Genomic DNA, 20,494 nt, shown 5'->3' on the forward strand with positions numbered 1-20,494 from the left:
GCTTAGATCCTCTGGATTGTTAAAATGCATGATTCCGAAACGTTTCAGCTGTGTGGAGCTTACCGCCAACTTTCATTAGAGAATTATTAGTTTATTTAGCAGACGCCTTTATCCAAGGCGACTTACAGAGACTAGGGTGTGTGAACTATGCATCAGCTGCAGAGTCACTTACAACTACGTCTCACCCAAAAGACGGAGCACAAGGAGGTGAAGTGACTTGCTCAGGGTCACACAATGAGTTAGTGGCTGAGGTGGGATTTGAACCGTGGACCTCCTGGTTACAAGCCCTTTTCTTTAACCACTGGACCACACAACCTCCTATAGAATCCACAACAGTAATTTAAAACTACCCTGGCTTAAGACGCATTTGTTCGCTGTATTAACTGATTTGACTGCAGTCTGTACTGTATTATAATACATCGTACTGTTATGATGATCGATTTTTACCTATATTTACCTATTTTATTGTATTTTTTATTTATGTATTTATAGAATTTAACTGATTAATTGTTATTCATGTTTTTTTGTAATTCTGAATAGTGTTTTGTACAGCACCTTGAGACACCTCGGTCTGAAAGGCGCTATAATACATTTAAATTATTATTATTATTATTATTATTATTATTATTATTATTATTATTATTATTATTATTATATCTTCATTTCAGTTTTAGATAGCTCAAAAATTAAATTAAGATATCTTCAAAATGGGCTGTTTTACAGATATCTCTTATTTATTTAAGACTGCGAATGATTTACAGATATGTCTGAACAGTTCAAGATATCTTGAAATGCAATTTGAGGATATCGCGATATGATCATTTGTCATGCCTTAGAAAACTACACGTGTCGGGTACAACTGGAAATGATTAAATAGAGTAATTATTAAATAAATAAATAAATAAATAAATAAATAAATAAACAAACGTTTCAACTATTAAATTGTATTTTTAAAGGTTACTTATTTATAAAATGTGGTACATGATATTACAATGACCACAGCACACATGAATACGACATTAGTCATTTTTGAATAAAAGATTAGTGTGCTCAGAATCCCCAAATAAAATTCATATAAAATGTGTACATGGTTTGACTCGTGCAGCGTGTACTGCAACGTGTACGGCTGAATGCGTTATAAGCTCAATGCTGCCATCTACTGGATTGAAACTGAACAGCGTTACCTGTAGCCAGTGCAGCACAGCCGCATTGTGTCTTCAGTAACTACAGAGACGCCAGCGAAGCATTTACACAAGATTCTGAGACTTCCATTTGAATGGGGTCTTGACAGCATCGCTGGCCGAATAGGGGATGTCGATGGGGGAGTCTGTGCAGGTTTCAAATACATGCCATCAAACTCTTGCAATAAACTCTCGGTTACCTGTTGCCAATGTAAAAGCTTGTGCTTCCATACACTGGCATGACTCAGCCTTGATATATAAACCACCATTTTTTTTTTTTTATTAGGATACCTGTGCATTTTTCAGCGGTTCCCTCTTCCTCCAGAAACCGTCCTCCGCTGTGCTCAAAGTCCTTGGAATCAGTTCTGTGTTCCGTCTCTCCGGGAGTAAGGGAGAGAAGAGATCTTCATTCGACCCACAGTATTGACCCGCCACCCTTTCCCATGCACACTGCCGCTACCTTTCTGGACGCTGTAGTCTCCTGATAGGCTGATATTAGTGGCCCCCGATGAAAAAAATGGCCCGAAGGTTTAAATTGGGGTTCATTTATGGTATGAGACTAGTTCATGTTTAATAATGGATCAATAAGCTACGAACAACCAAACGAGCAAGATGGACCGAATGGCCTCCTCTCGTTTGTAAACTGTAAACTCGTTTTAACAGAATACTGCTCACTGCGATTTTGACCCATGGTGTGTGTTGGAATTGATTAAGGAGAAACAGGAATTGGAACAGGGAATTGATTTTAAAAATGATTTTGGAATTGGAATTGGGAAACAGAACTCGACCCCAACCCTGTACAGAACCCCCTCCATTGGAACATTAATACATAAGCTGATCACAGTTGATAATAAGATGGGGACCCCCTAATTATATATGCATGACATCACTTCTGGGAATCCCCCTTTCACACCAGAGGCTCTGGTTCCCCTTTTAGAGTTCTATTCATACCCTTTTTCAAATCAAGAGGCTGGTGCACAAGGCTGTTGCATAAAATGTATTCATGCTTTTTTATTTATTTTGCTGTTTATAAAAATAATAATAATAATGATAACCCTGATTTTTAACACACTTCACAGTACCATACATTGTGAAATCAAATTAATATATATATATATAGAGAGAGAGATAGAGAGTTTAATATATCATTAACTGCAAAAATGCCTTTATTTCACAGAAATGGAAACCCCAGCATTTTAATAAATCTCTTTGAAAGACAAATTAATAATACCCGGTAATTATTATAATAATAATAATAATATTAATAATAATAATAATAATAATAATAACAAAAATAATTATATAATGATAATAAAAATAACTTAGACTTTGAAGTTTGTTTTGACACAGTTTTTTTTTTTAAACATTGTACACAATACAGCAATATAATGTACAAATATTACAATCATTATTTATGGTTACTTTTTCTTATTTTGAACAAGGTATGTGGTAGCAAACACAAAACACACCATTGTTCTAACAATATAAATAATAAAAGGGCACGGGTTAACCTGACCGATGCTCAAAACGATGCTTGAGCTGCAAAACTGCGATCTGATCAGCTTCAAGGTCTTGATTTTGTTTTTTCAAATGGGAAAGCCAGCCTGTCAAAGAGTGTGTTCAAAGAAGCTGGGCTGTTCCTCGGCATGTTTGAGTTGAATTTTGTTGCCCCTCTGCAAAGTGTTGCTGCAGCCACTAACACTTCTCTGTGCGCGATGCACATTTCTCGCCCCAGCGAATTTAAATCGCAGCCCGTTAGCATGCAATTTAGACCTTGAGAAAGACTTTTATGTTCTCATTTTAAAAAAAGGTAGCATTTAGGCCAGTGTTGCTGTATTATACGGCACTGTTAGGTTCGGAACATTTTAGATAAGACCCAACATTTCCAGAAAAACCAAATGATAAAGTCGTGTAGAAATCCACCTGTGCTCTACATTACATCGCGGTACACAACAGCAGGGTCGCCTCAGATCAACACAGCGTTCGCCTTTGCAGTGACAAAACCTTGGGACGGTTAACCCAGCTGCTAAATAGCTGTGTCTGCTTGTAAGGATTTAGGAACAGGGTTCATGGTTCTAGCCTTTCCCCTTTCCAAAACTGTGAAGGAACAGTGACTAGCTACCCTGGCCAGCTCTAATCTCAGTCCAGCCAGCTCAAAATTAGTGCTGATCAGGGTCAAACCAATTGATACTCTGTGACAAAGCAGTTTCCAAGTTTTTGGATAACCAAGATATATGGGGTGGGGAGGGGGGTGGGAACATATGAATAAAATGAATAAACAGCTGCGATCATCTGGTTTAATAAAGTGCGTGACTAATAATGCATGGTTGTGATTTGCTTGTCTTTGCAGCTGCTTCGAGAACATTCGCTCAGTGCCATTTTAATATATCAAATGCATCGCTCATCAGGTACCTTTGGATCCAGGTTCTCTGACTCTGAAAGCTTCCAGCTCGTTGTTTATTACACTGATCAAGCTCATCCCTACAGCAGGCCTTCTGTAGGGATGGCTATACACAGTGAGGTCTGGAAGTCAGATCAGGAGTGATCTAGTTAGTATACAGCAATACAGGGGGGTACCGTTGGAACAAAAACCAGGACACCGGCTCTCCAGGACCAGGATTGGACACCCCTGCTGTAAATCATGGGGGGGAACACCATGCTCTATTTCCAATCCCGGTCCTGGAGGGCCATTCCACTCCAGGTTTAACAGGTAACATAAGCAAATTAACTGCTTCAGGGTCTGGATGGAGGTTCAATGAAACCCACACAGAATAGGGTTGGAACAAAGACCAGGACTGGAACGCCCAACTTTGGCCCTGGATGAGATGGTCCAGGTTCCAAGGTATTTTGGGTCGTTTTTTTTGTATTAAATGCTTTTAATAAAACGTGTTTGGTTGTTTAACTGTCTATCAGATGTGGTTTGGGTTTCTTTGCATGCACGGTGTTTGAAGAGACTGTACCCCTGATTATAAGAAGGCAAATCACCTCTAAATAAGTATTACTCTGTTCAGCTCCTCCAATACAAAGTGTGTCCAGACTACATGGACAAACCGGCATGTTCGCAAATGCCATCGCTTTAAAAAAAAAAAAAGGGACAAAACTAGAATGGATTTTACTTGCAATGGTGTGGAATCCATCCAAATAGATGCTACTGTGGGGGAATGGAGTCTGATGGAGATACAGAGGCAGCAGTGTGGAGTAGTGGTTAGTGCACTGGACTCTTGAGCAGATACAGAGACAGCAGTGTGGAGTAGTGGTTAGTGCTCTGGACTCTTGACCGGAGGGTCATGGGATCAATCCCCAGTGAGGGACACTGCTGCTGTACCCTTGAGCAAGGTACTTTACCTAGATTGCTCCAGTAAAAACCCAACTGTATAAATGGGTAATTGTATGTAAAAATAATGTGATATCTTGTAACAATTGTAAGTTGCCCTGGATAAGGGCGTCTGCTAAGAAATAAATAATAATAATAATAATAATAATAAAAACAGAGTCTGATAATGAACACTGTAACTGTGTAAGTGATCGCTGGCATTCTGCATTGCAATGCACTGTCCTGCAATGGTGTGCAGAGAGGCACGATGACGTTATCGGAAGAGTGATTCTGAGTCCTTGAAAGCTGTGTGACCCGATAGCCACTACAGAAGCAGCAGGTTCAAAATATAAAGCTCCTGCTATTCACCCCCAAATACTGCACTGCTTTTGGCATACCACACTGTTAGCATTTCACCCCAAAAAAACTGCAGTTTTTTTAATTTTGTCATGGGGCATTAACCCTTTAGGAGCAGAGGGATCTCTTTGACACATCTTTAAATGACTCCCAAGCTTTCACCTGACTTGTAATGGAGGGTTGAATGCCTTCTGAGGTGATACCACAAAGGAAAGTTAAGATAGAACCTTTGGCTGATTATGTCATACAGTTGAAGGCATTAGCTGAAAAGTTTATCTGCTTGACTTCCACTTCCAAACAGCTACAACCTGATCACAAACTCCAAACAGAAAATCATGACAGCGATAGGAGCTGCTCTAGTGTAATTTGCTTGAGGCCAGTATTTAATTCTTTCCCCTTTTTATATTGTATGTCATTTAACCTAACCCCTCAATTTTCCCACAATAGGTGCACCTCAAATGTCACAGTTATTAGTTCCTCCAAGGTTCAGAAAGCTTACAAAGAAAACAAATGCAAAAAAAAGTGCAATGTTGACACACATTTCATAATCTGTTATTAACAAGAATAAGTCTACAGTGTCTGATTTGTCTAATTTCTTTATACAATGTAAATATACAGAGAGAGAGAGAGAGAGAGAGAGAGAGAGAGAGAGAGAGAGAGAGAGAGAGAGAGAGCAGCCATTTAAATCTCACCAGGAGCGTTTTCAATCTCACCACCACAGAAAAAAAACCGAAAAAAAAATGCTGATGCACTTGTCTTTTATAGAATCAATAATTTACAGTCAAACATTACAGTATGTACAAAAACAATAGCAATACTACTACTTATAATAATAATAAAAATAATAATCTAACAAAATTCCAACCCAACAAACAGAATCGTACAAAAATAAAAACTGTACGCGAACCATTCAACTCTTTTGAGGCTTTGCGTTCTTTTTTTCTTCAGAGAAAATGGCGAAAAACGAAGAAGAAATATCTGCTACAGTATTGTGTAAAAATTTTTTTTTCTTTGTTTTTTTCACCTATCCACAAACAGCGAAAGAATGCCACACTCAGAAACACGGTATGCACGACTCAACCTGTCCTGCCATTGCCAAGCTTTAAAAACAACACTTGAGTGTTAGTGCTCACTCAAGTGTGCCGCGTTCGTCACATTGAGAGAGCACACTCAAGTGTGCGCTAACACTGTTGTTTCTGATTGAGTTTTTCTGCACCTTTACATACAAGAATCTCAAGCCTTGCTGATATTTAGCAAGATGTGTGCGTGAGTTTGGCTTGTTTGTTCTTGGTTTAAATTTTCATTTTGAGATGTGCATACAATCCCTGCTTCAAACATGCGCTCCACAAGCAGTGAAAAACTATAAGGCATTGAAATAAATTGAAATAAATCCTCGCCCAGCTCTGTCTAGGCTGTGAAGCTTTGATTTGCTGCAGCATCAGCCTCGGTAGTCTAGTACTGCTTTAATGAAACTGTGAGACCGGATGGGAGACTTTGCACTGTAGCTGGTTAACAGTGACCAGCAGTCAGAATTGTTTCATGAACTCATATGAGAGCGTTTGGATAAGGATTACGCACTGAGAATAATAATGTCATTTCCCTGCTCCATCACGCTATTCAATCAATCTTCAATGAAGCGATGGAAATGTATGGTTTAAATGAAGAATTCAACTTATGATTTAGACTCTTTTTCTAAAGCAAGGTGGTTTTCCTATGACTAGAAGTTTGATTGAATAACGGTATAAATAAAAAATATCAAAAAACAGGGAAATGACACAGAACACAATGCAGCACAGTCATTTCTGATTGAATCCGTCCTACAAAGAAACCAATCTGGTCTCCTCGTCTGGCAATGACTGGCATTTACGTTAAGGCTGACGTCAAAGTTAAAAAGACTCAGTGCTGTAAAATACTGTATTGCGACGGTTGGACAAAATATTGGAAACACCTGCCATATGTAACACACACTTTTTTCTGTGACTGGGCTGTCCCTGGCACATCTGGCGAATTTGCCATATGTAAAGCAAGCATGTCAAGTTCACTCAAGAGGGCCGAGGCAACCGATGCTTGCCTGGATAGCAGGTGCTTGGTTGGCAGGTGCTTCTGTATCCCAGATGTTTCACGAGGATGTGTCTCAAAAGTGGAGTGCAGATTTCACTTAAACGCTTGCAGTCTCCGTGTCGTCCTGGTTGGCCACGCTGACAGTGTTATGGCAGGTGTTTCAAAGGTTTTTGTCCTTTTATACCCAAAGCTGACTTAAAAGCTTCACCAAGCCTTAGTTCACATTCACACTGTGAAAAAAACAGGTGCCCTGAATGGCTTACTATTTTCAGAGGACAAGCAGGAACTGCTGATATATATGTTGGATAGTGCATTGAAATAACAGCGGATAAGACATCAATATACAGCCAGCTGTGTGCACATGTATTAGAACACCCCATTGCTTCTGAAGATTTGATTTGTTGTGCCTATGAAATCAAACCACTGGAAAATCTTGGCAAATTCTTGGCAAATTGCCCAAACAGACAAAATGAGTGATTGTCTAATTTAATTGTTGACTTTAATAGGCCAAACAGGCAATTAATTTTTATTATTATTATTATTATTATTATTATTATTATTATTATTATTATTATTATTATTATTATTAGGCAGACTCCTTTATCCATAGTAAGATAAACAGGAACACATTGCTACAAATGTTAAAATGCATGAGACATTTTTTATAGAAGTTGTTTTAGATGCCTAATTAAAGTGGTCTGACACTTTCACATATCACCGATCACTCACTTGAAAATTGAAACTCTCACGCCCAGAGGTTTTCATGCAGGCAGGTATATAAAGGGCATGCAGTAAATGACAAATCCGGAGGTGTTCTAATAGGCTTGCACACGAAGGACTGCAGCGGAGTAACAATTCGAGTCTAGAAGCAGTTTCTTGTATGGATCTTTGCTTCCATGAGGGCTCCTTCGTAACGACAGGGGAACTACACATGCAGATTGTGAAAACATCCAAGACAGATCTCCGAGCTGCGGCTGGATTTCAGTGGAAGAGTGTTTAGCAGTTCAGCTACGGCACCTGGTTTAAACACCTTGACACAGCTCTAGCACACCGAAACCCCTCATCTACCACCAGTCTGCAGGTGCTCTATAGGCAGCAAGAGTTTGGCTTAGGCAATGGAGTTCAGATGAAGTTAAAAACTGTCATCCAGATTTAAAAGGTGCCCTTTAAAAATGACATTAATAATAATAATGATACCAAAAAAAATCTCAAGATGCTACAAGGCAATTATCAAAACGGCACACAGAATACTGGCCTTCGCAAGCTATAATTCCCCCTTGTCGTGATAATTAGAAATCAGGTGGATCCAGGAGTATCCATCCAGATTTTAACTGAAGGAACCTTCAACAGTCATGTGGACTAGCCCAGATTTATTTCAGCTTACACTGCGCTTGCTAGACCACTGCGTACCTTCGTCTTCATCATCATCATCATCATCACTTCCATGGTTTTGAATACCTATACCTGCGTTATAAAGAGAGGCCTGACCGAAAAAAATAATCTGAAAAGGATTTTAGTTTTGAAATGACCATGCAACTTTTTGAAGTAATACTGTAAGTGTAGCACATTTGTCTTGAAATGTAGCTCAGAATTAATTAAAAATGTGTTTACATATACAAATATATATATATCTATATATATATATAGATATATATATATATAAATAATTTACAAATTTATAGGGCACCGGGCATGGAATGGCAATTGGATGTAAATGAAAAGTGATACACTGTTTTGAATACAGACAAAACTCAAATCAAACACATGATTGCATTTCTCTCAAACACCTTGACCCATTTTCCTCCTCTTAAACTATTGCCATTTTGTGCAAAAAAATAAAATCATATATATATATATATACAAAAAGGAAGGAACAGAGGAAGACTTACTGTTGAACCTATTAGTGTTACGAAGAAGAAGGCCTAACTTCTGCATTTTTTATTCATTGCTGTTTTGAGTCTGTAAAATGTGGCAATTGGCTCTTTGAGAGAACAGCGTAACCAATAAACAAAACAGACAGCGTTCGAAAAAACAACAAATTCACCAAGGATTCACTGCTTGGCCGTCACCACAAGCGCAGGGGCTTGTGGGTAAAAAAAAAAGGCACGCGGCCATTTAGTATCGTAACACTCAGAATAAAGGGAGATGGGGGTTGGGAGAGGTTGCTCTGTTTGAGACACAAACGTCCAGAAACCAGTGTCTTGTCTTTATCGACCCCAGCGGTCCACACAGTCCCTTGATGGGACGTCCTTTTCCTCCCGACGGAAATGGAAGAGGCTTTTGTACTTTTTAGAATGTTTGCTTTTTTTAATTTAAAGGAAATATGTTAGAAATGGCTTTATCCCCTAGAAAAAACACCTCTTCTTTTCCAAGCTCTACGTAGTTGCAGTCCAATCCCGTTCCCCGATATATATATATATATATATGAATGTACAGAGTGTTACGTTCCAAATGGCCCCCCCCAAAAAAAAGGTTTATTTTCTATTTTCTTCTTGTCTTCAGTTACTCAATTCTACCAGCAGGGCGGCGCCGACACACATTCGAAATCTACAGTTGCTGTGTAATAATGCTGTCATTGTAAATTTTTTTAGAATTGCTATTTTGTTCCCTTTTTAAAAAATAAATTATAAATGTTTCTTTTTGTTCTTTGTTTTAATAGTCGTCCCAGGGCTAGGGAGGGGGGAGGGGCGGGGGGGGGGGCAAACACCCCCCCCCCCTTTTTTATAATCCCAACAGTCTCCCTTACTCCCGAACACCCATTTAAAAAAAAAAAAAAAAAAAAAAGGCCGGGCTCATGTTTCAGCGGGGGAGGATGTGTCGTTTTTTTTCTCCTCATCCTCTTCCTCTTCCTCTTCAGGACTCCCTTCCGAATGTCCGTTTTCTCCCACCACCACCACCACCACCGCCGGGCCCTGGCTCTCCTCCTGCTCCCCCAGCTGCCCCTCCCCTCTCTGGGGCGAGCAGGGCAGGTCTCCCCCCGGGTCCCGGTGGTTCTGCCCCTCTCCATCCCCGTCCTCCTCCAGGGTCAGCTCGAACTGGAATTTGTCCAGACAGGCGTCGTGCTCTCTGTCCGGGTCGTCTGGCGGTGGAGAGGGGCTCTGGGGGATCATGTTCTGGTACCAGTCCCGGTTGTCCTCCAGAGTGTCTAGGATGTCCTGCGCGTCAGGGTGCACCAGGTCCCCCCACGTCTCCCAGAGGGGGTGCACTATGTAGTCGATAAACCCCACCTGCCAGGGAGACAGAGAAGAGGTCACAAAGCAGCAACTGGGAGGAGCCACAGCTGACAACTGCAGCTCTGGCCACCCTATTGAATGAACTCATTTTGTTTCATAAAGTCGAAACCTTCTGAATAATGTTCAGTTAACGTACTGAATTACACACTTGTTTTCCCATATACTTAACAGAAACACTGACAAAATGTGACAACATCTAACATGAAATACTACTCTACTACTGTTACGGCTTCCAGTACACTTTTAGCGATATCATTTTGTACTTTCTTTGATTACAGGATGTTAAATAAAAGATCTAAATGATGTTCCTATAGTTTAAATTAAACTCATATAGTTCACATAGTCTCAATCCTAAAATTCTAGGTGATGCAAAACTTTTGGCCACAGCTGTATTTGAATACTGTTGTCTGGAGTCTCCACAATTTCGCATGCATAAGGAAGCTGATTGCTTTCTGCACCTCTTGCAAACCCTTGCAAAATCCCGTTGAATTGTATTGCATCAATAGCCGCAGGAGGTCTCCCTGTGTTTGCTGCTGCGTACCTGCGATTTCTCCACGGAGGCGGTGTGCTTGTCGCACATGGGGCTGATCTCCATGCCCCGCTCACGCTCCTTATCCCCCTGTCTGAAGAACTCTTCCATGATGCGGTCTGTCCACTGCCGGTACAGCTCCAGGGGCTTGGTGGGGTTGCTGAGATCGGCACAGTGCACCATGTTCCTCAGCACCTGATGCCGGGAGAGAAGAAAGCAATCTGTGATGCACGGAATTAACAATCCAAGGGGTCCCGAAATCAGGAAACCGCAGCTCCTTGTTCCCACACACCGGGATTGTTCACCAACTTCATTAGGAAACTAACTTGATGTCTGTAAATATTCAAAAAAGTTACACGCGTGTGGCTTAAACATTTATCATTAGACACAACAAATGTGGCATCTAGTTATCAACAGAACTCAGATAGTGTTACCTAATGTTCTGGGAGAATGCTCAGGTACAGAGATGGTCTGTCGTCATGGAGAGGATTCAGATGGCTTTTCTCACTCGCTCTCTCAAGTGCCTGTCTTATATATCTTACCTAACTGTGTGTGTGTGAAGCTGAACTTGAGCTGACATATTTGCAATTATGTAAAGTGTTGAGAGTCCTAGCCTTGAATAACTGCAGTACCCCACAAATGTTCATGGAGAATCCTCTATATTCATGTGATTTTATTCCCTGTGCTGGAATCACTAAAGGATGAAGTAGCGAAGGTAAGGTGACTGTTTGCAATACCAGCATGGGTTCAAAATGTGTTTCCAATTGGACTAAAACTCAATACTGTCTCTGATCATCACGCCCCCGTCACAGCCAGGATGGCGCACCTTTCAACTGGTCTCCGTAGCAACGTACCGTGTCTCCTTGACGACCGTTCACCTAAGCAGGCACTCCTCTTAGCAACCCGTCTCTCCCTAGCAACCCAGTCTCCCTAGCAACAGCTCTCCTTGACAACTGCATCACCTACAGGGCAAGGTCCTGTTGCGATTTCAAGATGACAAAACACTCTTTCCATCTCCTCTCTCAGCTCCCAGTTAATGCTGATTTAGAACTAATGCCAGGATGCCAACCCTAGTTTCAAAGACAACTACTAAGAAGAGCCGTCGTCAAGCGCCAAATGATTATTTTTCCACGAATGACACATGCCGTGGCACTACTGTCAGTTGCCGTGAATGAGTTTTCTATTCATGAATAAGATAGCAGGATGTGGTAGGTATTTAGCCCTTCAGAAAAGTTCTTATTCGGGACGCTGCTTTATGTTTCAGTTCAACAAACACGCAGAAGACAGCAGATCAGAGTAAAGTAAACCGCCCACGAAACTCCTAACGTCATGCCGTCACACACCTGTCGCCAAAGTAGCAATTACAGTCGTTTCAGTTTCTGCTGTAACGCTTGCGTGCAAAGCAGAGAAATCTGGTTCAAACTCTTCCTTTTCCTTTTACAGCAGACCGCTACAATGCAAAGATGTGTTGAAGAATTAGGGGCCGCGGGCTGAGTGTACACGCACGAAAACCGGCTGCAGACCCCTCACCTGCATCCGGTCAGTGTAGTGGTCCAGCAGCAGCCCTCCAGAGCTCGTCACCTTCTTGGTCTCCACCATTGTCTTGAGGTCAGCCAGCAGGGTCATATGCTTGGACATGTCTGTCGCCAGGACCTGACAGCGGAGGGACAAGCACATGGGAGTCTGTGATCAGTCAGAGATTTCTTAGCGATCACTTCGCTCGCTGTGACACACTTACATTTTTGCTTATATCGAAACTTGGTATTAAACTCATGCGATAGATTATTTATGAAAACACAGACTAGACAACACTACTGCATTATACATATTTTTACACTGCATTCTGTGGCCTTGCCTTTCGAGGTACCCCTGCCCATAAATTAGCTTGCAGATAGTGGAGAGGCTGACCGTAGGGAGCCATGGGCTGGGGGGCAGGATAGCTGTCCTCCCCCGTTAGAAGAAACCAAAAAAGGCAGGTGGAGGCTGGGGAGGAGGAGGTGAACTCTGGCACACAGCGCGGACGTAAAGGATTGAGGTGAGATAGAAATCCTTTCCTTGCCAATCATTGGACCTATTATTTTTTTATGACAAATGATACTAGCGATTTGATCTGGTATTGGAAGCGCCTCTCGCCCTTTCCACTCCTCCTCTACTGGCCGACTGGTCATGCCTTCTCCACTCTCCATCCTCCCATGCCCGCTCCTTCTCTTCCCTAGCCCCTCTGCGGTGGAACCAGCTACCGGAGAAACTCAGGACTGCTCCATCTCTCACCACCTTCCGTCCCCTCCTCAAGACTCTGTCTAGACTGCATTTGTAGATCTCTTGATTCACCCCTCTTGCTCTGCTCTGGACTTGCCTGACCTCAGCATCACGTTACTGGATCCTCAGCTGATGCGCTATCCTTGCACTATTGCACTGCTAATATGCCATTGTAGATATAACTTGTTGTAATCTTATTGTACTTCAGTGGTATTATTTGCTCTTATTGAAATCAGTCTCATCCACTCATCGTACTTACTACCTGCCCACACTGGACTTTACTCATATAAGCAAATATTTTTAATATAAGTTAACTGCTCTTAGTCAGACCCGCTCTTACATGGAATTATTAGAATTTGATCTCTGCTACTGATTTTATTGTACTTTACAACTGCTCTTATCTGTATTGTGATATTCTGTCATGTGATTATTATTATTAGTTTATTTAGCAGACGCCTTTATCCAAGGCGACTTACAGAGACTAGGGTGTGTGAACTATGCATCAGCTGCAGAGTCACTTACAACTACGTCTCACCCGAAAGACGGAGCACAAGGAGGTTCAGTGACTTGCTCAGGGTCACACAGTGAGTCAGTGGCTGAGGTGGGATTTGAACCAGGGACCTCCTGGTTACAAGCCAGTTTCTTTAACCACTGGACCACACAGCCTCCTTGTAATGTGATACTTTGTACTGTGATATTTTGTAACAATTGTAAGCCGCCCTGGATAAGGGCGTCTGCTAAGAAATAAATAATAATAAATAACAATAATAATAATAATTAATTGCACTTGCTGTAAACGACACTGTATTTAAAATATGAAGCTTGCACTGTAACCCTGTGCTGCCCTGTAACACCTGCAAGTCGCCTTGGATAAAGGCGTCTGCCAAATCTATAAACAATACAATGATAATGACAGCACTGTCGCTGGCGGTGGCCTCAGCTCGACGCAGCTCTCACCATGTCGATGACCATCTTGCGGAGGCTCTGTCGCTGCCGCTTGCTCAGGTTCTGGAAGATGTCACAGTTCTCCTCCTGCAGCAGCTTGAAGCCCACAGCCAGGTGGTGGTTCTCCAGCACCGACTCGTCGTTGTACATCAGAGCCAGCTCCGAGTCTGCAGAGAGGAAATGGCATCTTCAATGACAGCGCACCACCAAGGCAACAGTACCGAGCCTCCCAGGACAGCGGGCAGCACAAGGGCTGTGACAAAAAATCGGGTTGGCATCTCCCAGCAGCCTCCCAACTGCTGTGTCTCCTCTCAAAGCTACCGGAAAACCACAACCTCTAAAGATCCAAGCTCGAAAAAGTTTCTGCTCATTAAAGGAAAAGAGCTGTGCCTAGTAAAAGAGCAGCTGTTTCAAGGAAGTGACTTAGTGGTCTGGACTCACTGGTGTTGATCAGGAACTGGTTGGAGACCCCTGGGTGATCCACATCGTGGATTGCAGCAGCAAATAAGGCTGCCAGAACCTCCAGATCCGTGAAGACGGTCTGCAGGGAGAAGAACAAGGAGACCAACGCTAAGTCCACTGGGGGGGAGGGAGGGGCTGAAGCAATGCAGGGGCCACCAGGACAGAGAGAAGTACAACGGTCTATTTACCGCTGCGGCCAAAGGTTTTGCATCACCCTATAGACTGAACTAATCTTGCTTCATAAAGTCGAATGAAACCCGCTGAATAATGTTACCTTAACATGTTGAATTACACACCGCTTTATAGTTTTCCATACACGGACAAAAAATGAAAAATGTGATGTTTCGAAAATCTAACATGAAATACTGTACTATTATTATGGCTTCCGGTAGACTTTTGCGATATCATTGTGTTGTTTCTTGGATTACATGATGTTAAATAAAATATCTAAATTATGTTCACATAGTTTTTTCCTTTTTTTTTAAAATTATGTCTCAATCTTAAAATTCTAGGTGATGCAAAACTTCTAGCAATAGCAGTCAAAATATATTATATATATATACACATATATATATATATATATACTAAATAGATAGATAGATAGATAGATATTTTTTTAATTTAGTGTGCCCAATTGTTTTACCCCCCCCCCCGATTTTCTCCCCAATTTAGAATGTCCAATTTTTTTCCTCCTCACCTCAGCAATCCCCCGCACAGCTGCTGAGGAGAACTGAAGGTTCAGCGAGCGTCCTCCAATCCCACGACTGAGCCAGCTTCCTCTTCCACACCCAGGAACTCGAGAGCGGATGTCAGCGAGCTACCGCCCTCTAGAGGACAAACACTGCAGGTGTCCGCTCTGAGCTCACTGGGTAAGGCCCGCTGTAGCACGATGAGGAGAAACAGTCCCGGCTGGTTTTGCCTCCCTACTCCGCGGGAGAACCAGAGCCAATGCGACTCTCCCTTCGGAGTCCCTCTCATATAGGTTTTATTATACCAAATTCAACGGCATTGTTCACCACACACATTTCAAATCGGTATGTTGTCTTATGCTCACCAAATCTGTACTCACATCGAGTGCGGGCGTGGACAGGAGGACGTGTGTGGACTGCGTGACGTCGGCAGCGTGGAGGCTGTTGTGATAGGCCACGTCGGCGTGGTAGTGATCTTCCAGGGTCATGATGTACGTGATAAATGTGTCCTCTGGGATCCTAAAGGTCTTCATTAAATCTCTCTCCTGAAAAAAAAAAATTTCAGAGGATCGACATGAATTAAAAAGCAGCCACATACCGATGAGCCCGATCTCTCCCTGTCTATCCCCAGCTCTGCGGAAGGACGCTGCAGCATCTATCTAGCGTCTGCATGTTTGCATATCTTTTGCATGCACAGGTAATGAGTTCAGTCTACGTGGTAAAGTCATTTGCTCATTCCTGCCCATTGACTTCCAGTACTGCACAACAAACACAGTTTGAGAAAAACAAGGAGGTTCGCTGGCCACACTGCTGTCCGTAAGAATCCCGTCGATGCAAACTGCAGCAGCTATTCCTGTCTATCCCAGTCTCATTAAAATGGACATAACCTCAAACTCATCCCAATAGGGATGCTCAGTTAGCGAAGCACACACACTAGGGTTAACGGGTATTAAGGAGATTCTCTCTTTGTTACTTCCAGTTGCATCCTTGTGTGGTTTGTCTTATCATTTTAATTTAGTTTTAAGCTTTTTTTTTTTTGATCGCAGGAAGTACTGTTAATTCGAAGGTGCGTTTTCAAACTGTAGTTCTTTTGTTTTTGTCTCTTGTAATTAGCAAGAGTTTCCCTTAGTAAAAGCACACCAAAGTGTAATAAAGCATAGGAAAGCAATGCTGCAGGATTGTATGAGAGAGGTGCTTGAATCTCAGTGAACTAATCCTGAAGAAATAACTGACCCTGATCAATAAATAATAAAGTTTAGAAGCCTCCTTCCCCGGACTGTCTAGTCGGGTACCTGGAAAATGGCGAACATTATACAGCTTAGCGGTCTGTTATTGGAGAACTCGGCCACTCGGAAGATGTTAAGGCCCCACTTGTTTAAGTCGTCCAGTTCCTGGAAAAAACAAAAATTAGAAACAATTACGGGACATCTGGCCCCCTGCATTATTGCAATAGCCTTGGATAAGATGAGGACAGAGACTAAACAGGGCGCATTGAAACATAGGTCACAAGTAACACCACTCACCTCAACTGGTAATATACTGTAGTTGTGGTGTTTTTTAACCCTCTGTTACAACTTTTAATGTAATGCATTAAGCTCTGAAAAGAACCTAGGTGGTCCTTATAAAAGCTTCCCATATTAAAAGCACAGCAAAGTGCAATAAAGCACAGTGAAAGCCTGGAAACGCATAGGGAAGCATTGTAAAGAATAGGGAGGTACTGTAAGACAAAGCCTATTAATAAACATGACAAACCAGGGTACACATTGTTAAACGCATAGTATAACCATGGGAAAAAGTGCAAGGTGGGTTTCACAATGGGGTTCAGCTCTCATATACACAGTGATACTGTATAGCGTACCGCTACGGCCAAACATTTAGGATTGTAAAACCGATATACAGTACAGCAGTATTTCATGTTAGATTTCGAAATGTCGCATTTTTCAATGTATCATGTTAACGTGACATTATTCAGCAGGTTTCATTCGATTCTATGAAGCAAAATGAGTTAATGCTATAGGGTGATGCTAAACGTTTGGCCGGAGCTGCACAGAGGGAGCACGGTGCTGGAGCCCCTGGGGGCGGACGCTCTCACCTTGGTCAGGCTGTCCTCCTGGTCAGTCTTGACCCCGAAGCGAGGGATGCTGGAGTTGGTCAGGCTGGAGCTGTGCGTGAGTTTCTTGACACCACTGATCTGACACATGGGCTGCTGTTTCTTCTTCTTCTTCTCACGTTCCTTCTGCACGGGCGACGGGATCTCCACGTCATCATTCTGCTTGTCTGGAAACACAGAGAGGGAGAGGGAGAGAGAGAGAGAGAGAGAGAGAGAGAGAGAGAGAGAGAGAGAGAGAGAGAGAGAGCGAGAGAGAGAGACAGAGAGAGAGAGAGAGAGCAAGAGAGAGGGCAGAGAGCGAGAGAGAGAGAGAGAGAGAGAGAGAGGGCAGAGAGAGAGCAAGAGAGAGGGCAGAGAGCGAGAGAGAGAGAGAGAGAGAGAGAGAGGGCAGAGAGAGAGCAAGAGAGAGGGCAGAGAGCGAGAGAGAGCGAGAGCGAGACAGAGAGAGAGCGAGAGAGAGGGAAGAGAGAGAGAGAGACAGAGAGAGAGGAGACAGAGAGAGAGAGAGAGAGAGAGAGAGAGAGAGAGAGGGAGCGAGAGAGAGAGGGCAGAGAGAGAGCGAGGGCAGAGAGAGAGAGAGAGAGAGAGAGAGAGAGACAGTCCTCAATCTGAAGGTAATAATAATAATAATAATAATATTAATAATAATAATAATAATAATAATAATAATAATAATATCTTTATTTTTATATAGCGCCTTTCATAGTGGACCACCATCACACAGCGCTTTACAGAGTCACTTACAATAGGACATTGATTTACATCTCATCCGCAGGACAGAGAACAAGGAGGTGAAGTGACTTGCTCAGGGTCACACACAGTGAGTCAGTCAGTGGCAGAGGTGGGATTTGAACCCGGTGACCTTCTGGTGACAAGCCCTGGACTTTAACCACTGGACCACACCCAAAACGCCACTACAATATTGCTACAGATTGATACAATATTGCCAAAAGTTTTGCATCACCGTATAGAATGATCCCCTTTTGTTGCATAAAGTCGAATGAAACCTGCTGAACAATGTTACGCTAACATATTGAATTATATACCACTTTGTAGCTTTCCCATATACTGAAGAGAAAAACTGACAAAAATGTGACGAAATCTAACATGAAATACTGTACTACTATTATGGCTTCCGGTAGACTTTTACGATATAATTATATATATATATATATATATATATATATATATATATATATATATATATAAATTATGTCTCAATATTAAATTCTACAGTGATGCAAAGCTTTTGGCCATAGCTGTATACTGAACTTCTAATAACACATATAATAGATCATACATTTATCTAATTTCTACAGGTATTTCCACAAAGTGTCTTTGTCCATATTCTCAGAATGCTTTACTTTATGTGTCTGTGTCTCAGATTGTGTTTTAATTTTAAAACACTTTGCTTGCAGACAAAAAAAAAAAAAATGCACCCGGTATTTAATTGCAACCGTGAACTTTTCTACAGTGAGCTTCACGGAAAGATTCCACCTGATCTGTTCAGCCTAAAACAGGATGGCTCAGAGAACTTGCACTGCATCATATAAAATAACACAGCCCCAAAAGCAAGACTACCATGTACTGCAAACCCCTTTTTATTTGTGTCCCGTTACTGTTAGCTCATTTCTCTGTGTCCGTTAATACGCTAACCTAAAACTTCACCTCTAAGATTTATGGCACCTCATTTTTCTTAGAAACCGACAGAGACACTGAGATGGCCAGTTTCTGCAAGATGATGTGGTTTCAGCTGCTGTTCTTCTAAGAAGAGTTTCTCATTTGCACACACTACGGACTTGCACATGGATACATTTAGAAACACGCACGCACTAACCTCCGACAAGTATCGGGACAGCACTGGGACACAATGGGATAGATGGAGCTTTTGTTAAAATGCAAAAATTTGCTGAAATGCTAAATTTGCTCCATTTTCTTTTCTAAGCGAATTAAAAGCTACTGATGTTTCAAAACTAGAAAGAAGTTAGAAACTTGGAGCAATGCAAACCTCGCTCAAAGTTTCAAAGCTGGAAGATAAAGAATCGCCATACAGTAAGAGAGTGCCTCATTAGATACAAACACATTTCTGCAATTGTAGGGCGTGCTTTTTGCTAAAAGAAAAAACCCCAATGACGACCAAACTAGAAATCAACAACAAAGTGTTTCAGTAAAATAGTTCTGCTGCACCCAATGTTAGCTTTCACTTTTAGTAACAGCATCCTAAAAACTCTCTAATGGAGTAAGAACACAAGAAATAAAAGCTTGTAAATCTGTCCAAAGCACATTTTAGAAATCTCTTAACTAATGCAGCTAACTTTATTCTTGGGGATATGCACACAGGTATACAAACCAGCACACCAACTTTGTAATATTTAAAAAGTGCAAGAACTAGGTATTTAAAAACATCACTATGGTGTTGCTCTTACCTCTTATAGTTATTAAGGTCCTCATGCTGGCTGCACAACTGAGCAAAGTAAAATCAGCTTTTGGTTTCTCTCCCTTTCTCCCTCTCCTTCTCCACTCCCTCTCTCTCTCTCTCTCTCTCTCTCTCTCACACTCCCACAGGTAGAGGGTTTCTCGTTTGCTTATCGACTTATCTGTTGGTTACTGTTAAATATTCAAATGATGTTGATGGTTCATTTTCTCCAGGTATGGTGCAAGCCGATTGCTGCTCACCAGCGTGTGTCTGTGTGGCACAGAGGTGAGGATGTGGGTTCAAGCGTCCAGTGATCTCCTGGACCTCTCCTATCTAAGTCAGACCCCCATCTGACTGAAAACCTTTCCCTGTGCAGTATATAGGGCCTAGACTTAGTTAGATGTTTGTAAAACAGTTTTTATGAGTTTAAAAATGTCATTATAGGGACTGTTCCGCATTACTATCCAAAATGCGTTTGGGTTTGAAACTGTATCACTCCAACAAATACGTTTCAAAGGAGCTTCAAAAAAGTCAGTCTCTTACCAAATGCTCTTCAGTGGCAGTGGTTGCAGAAGCACAGCTACAATGGGTATGAGCCATCAGGAGAATGGTACCATACTGGTACAGATCCATCAATCACAATGGGATGAACCAACACAGACTGGCAATGCATTGTCACAGTTTATGTTCACTCAGAAATGTCTTCATCTAGACAATGTGGGGAAGCTATAGAAAAGGCCAACAAGATGCTCGGATATATTGTGAGAAGTGTTGAATTTAAATCAAGGGAAGTCATGTTAAAACTTTACAATGCATTAGTAAGACCTCACCTAGAATATTGTGTTCAGTTCTGGTCACCTCGTTACAAAAAGGATATTGCTGCTCTAGAAAGAGTGCAAAGAAGAGCAACCAGAATTATCCCGGGTTTAAAAGGCATGT

General features: G+C 41.8%; 1 protein-coding gene across 7 annotated transcripts in view; it reads right to left on the reverse strand.

Annotated features, from left to right (window-relative positions):
• Positions 1 to 9,646: 9,646 nt before the first annotated feature.
• The window catches only part of LOC117962939 (cAMP-specific 3',5'-cyclic phosphodiesterase 4B-like), a 210,836-nt gene continuing 199,988 nt past the window's right edge, over positions 9,647 to 20,494 (reverse strand). For 4 of the 7 annotated variants that reach the window (XM_059006985.1, XM_059006983.1, XM_059006987.1 and 1 more), the window contains 8 exons: positions 17,122 to 17,306; positions 16,322 to 16,420; positions 15,395 to 15,574; positions 14,320 to 14,419; positions 13,891 to 14,045; positions 12,205 to 12,327; positions 10,687 to 10,869; positions 9,647 to 10,139 (listed from right to left, as the gene is read on the reverse strand). In XM_059006985.1, coding sequence (XP_058862968.1) covers positions 9,705 to 10,139; positions 10,687 to 10,869; positions 12,205 to 12,327; positions 13,891 to 14,045; positions 14,320 to 14,419; positions 15,395 to 15,574; positions 16,322 to 16,420; positions 17,122 to 17,306 — 1,460 coding nt within the window. In that variant the 3' untranslated portion in view covers positions 9,647 to 9,704. The remainder of the gene's footprint in view (positions 10,140 to 10,686; positions 10,870 to 12,204; positions 12,328 to 13,890; positions 14,046 to 14,319; positions 14,420 to 15,394; positions 15,575 to 16,321; positions 16,421 to 17,121; positions 17,307 to 20,494) is intronic. The other 3 variants (XM_059006986.1, XM_059006984.1, XM_059006989.1) reach the window with 1 other exon arrangement.

Source organism: Acipenser ruthenus, chromosome 34, assembly GCF_902713425.1.
Source record: "Acipenser ruthenus chromosome 34, fAciRut3.2 maternal haplotype, whole genome shotgun sequence".
NCBI classification, from domain to species: domain Eukaryota; kingdom Metazoa; phylum Chordata; class Actinopteri; order Acipenseriformes; family Acipenseridae; genus Acipenser; species Acipenser ruthenus.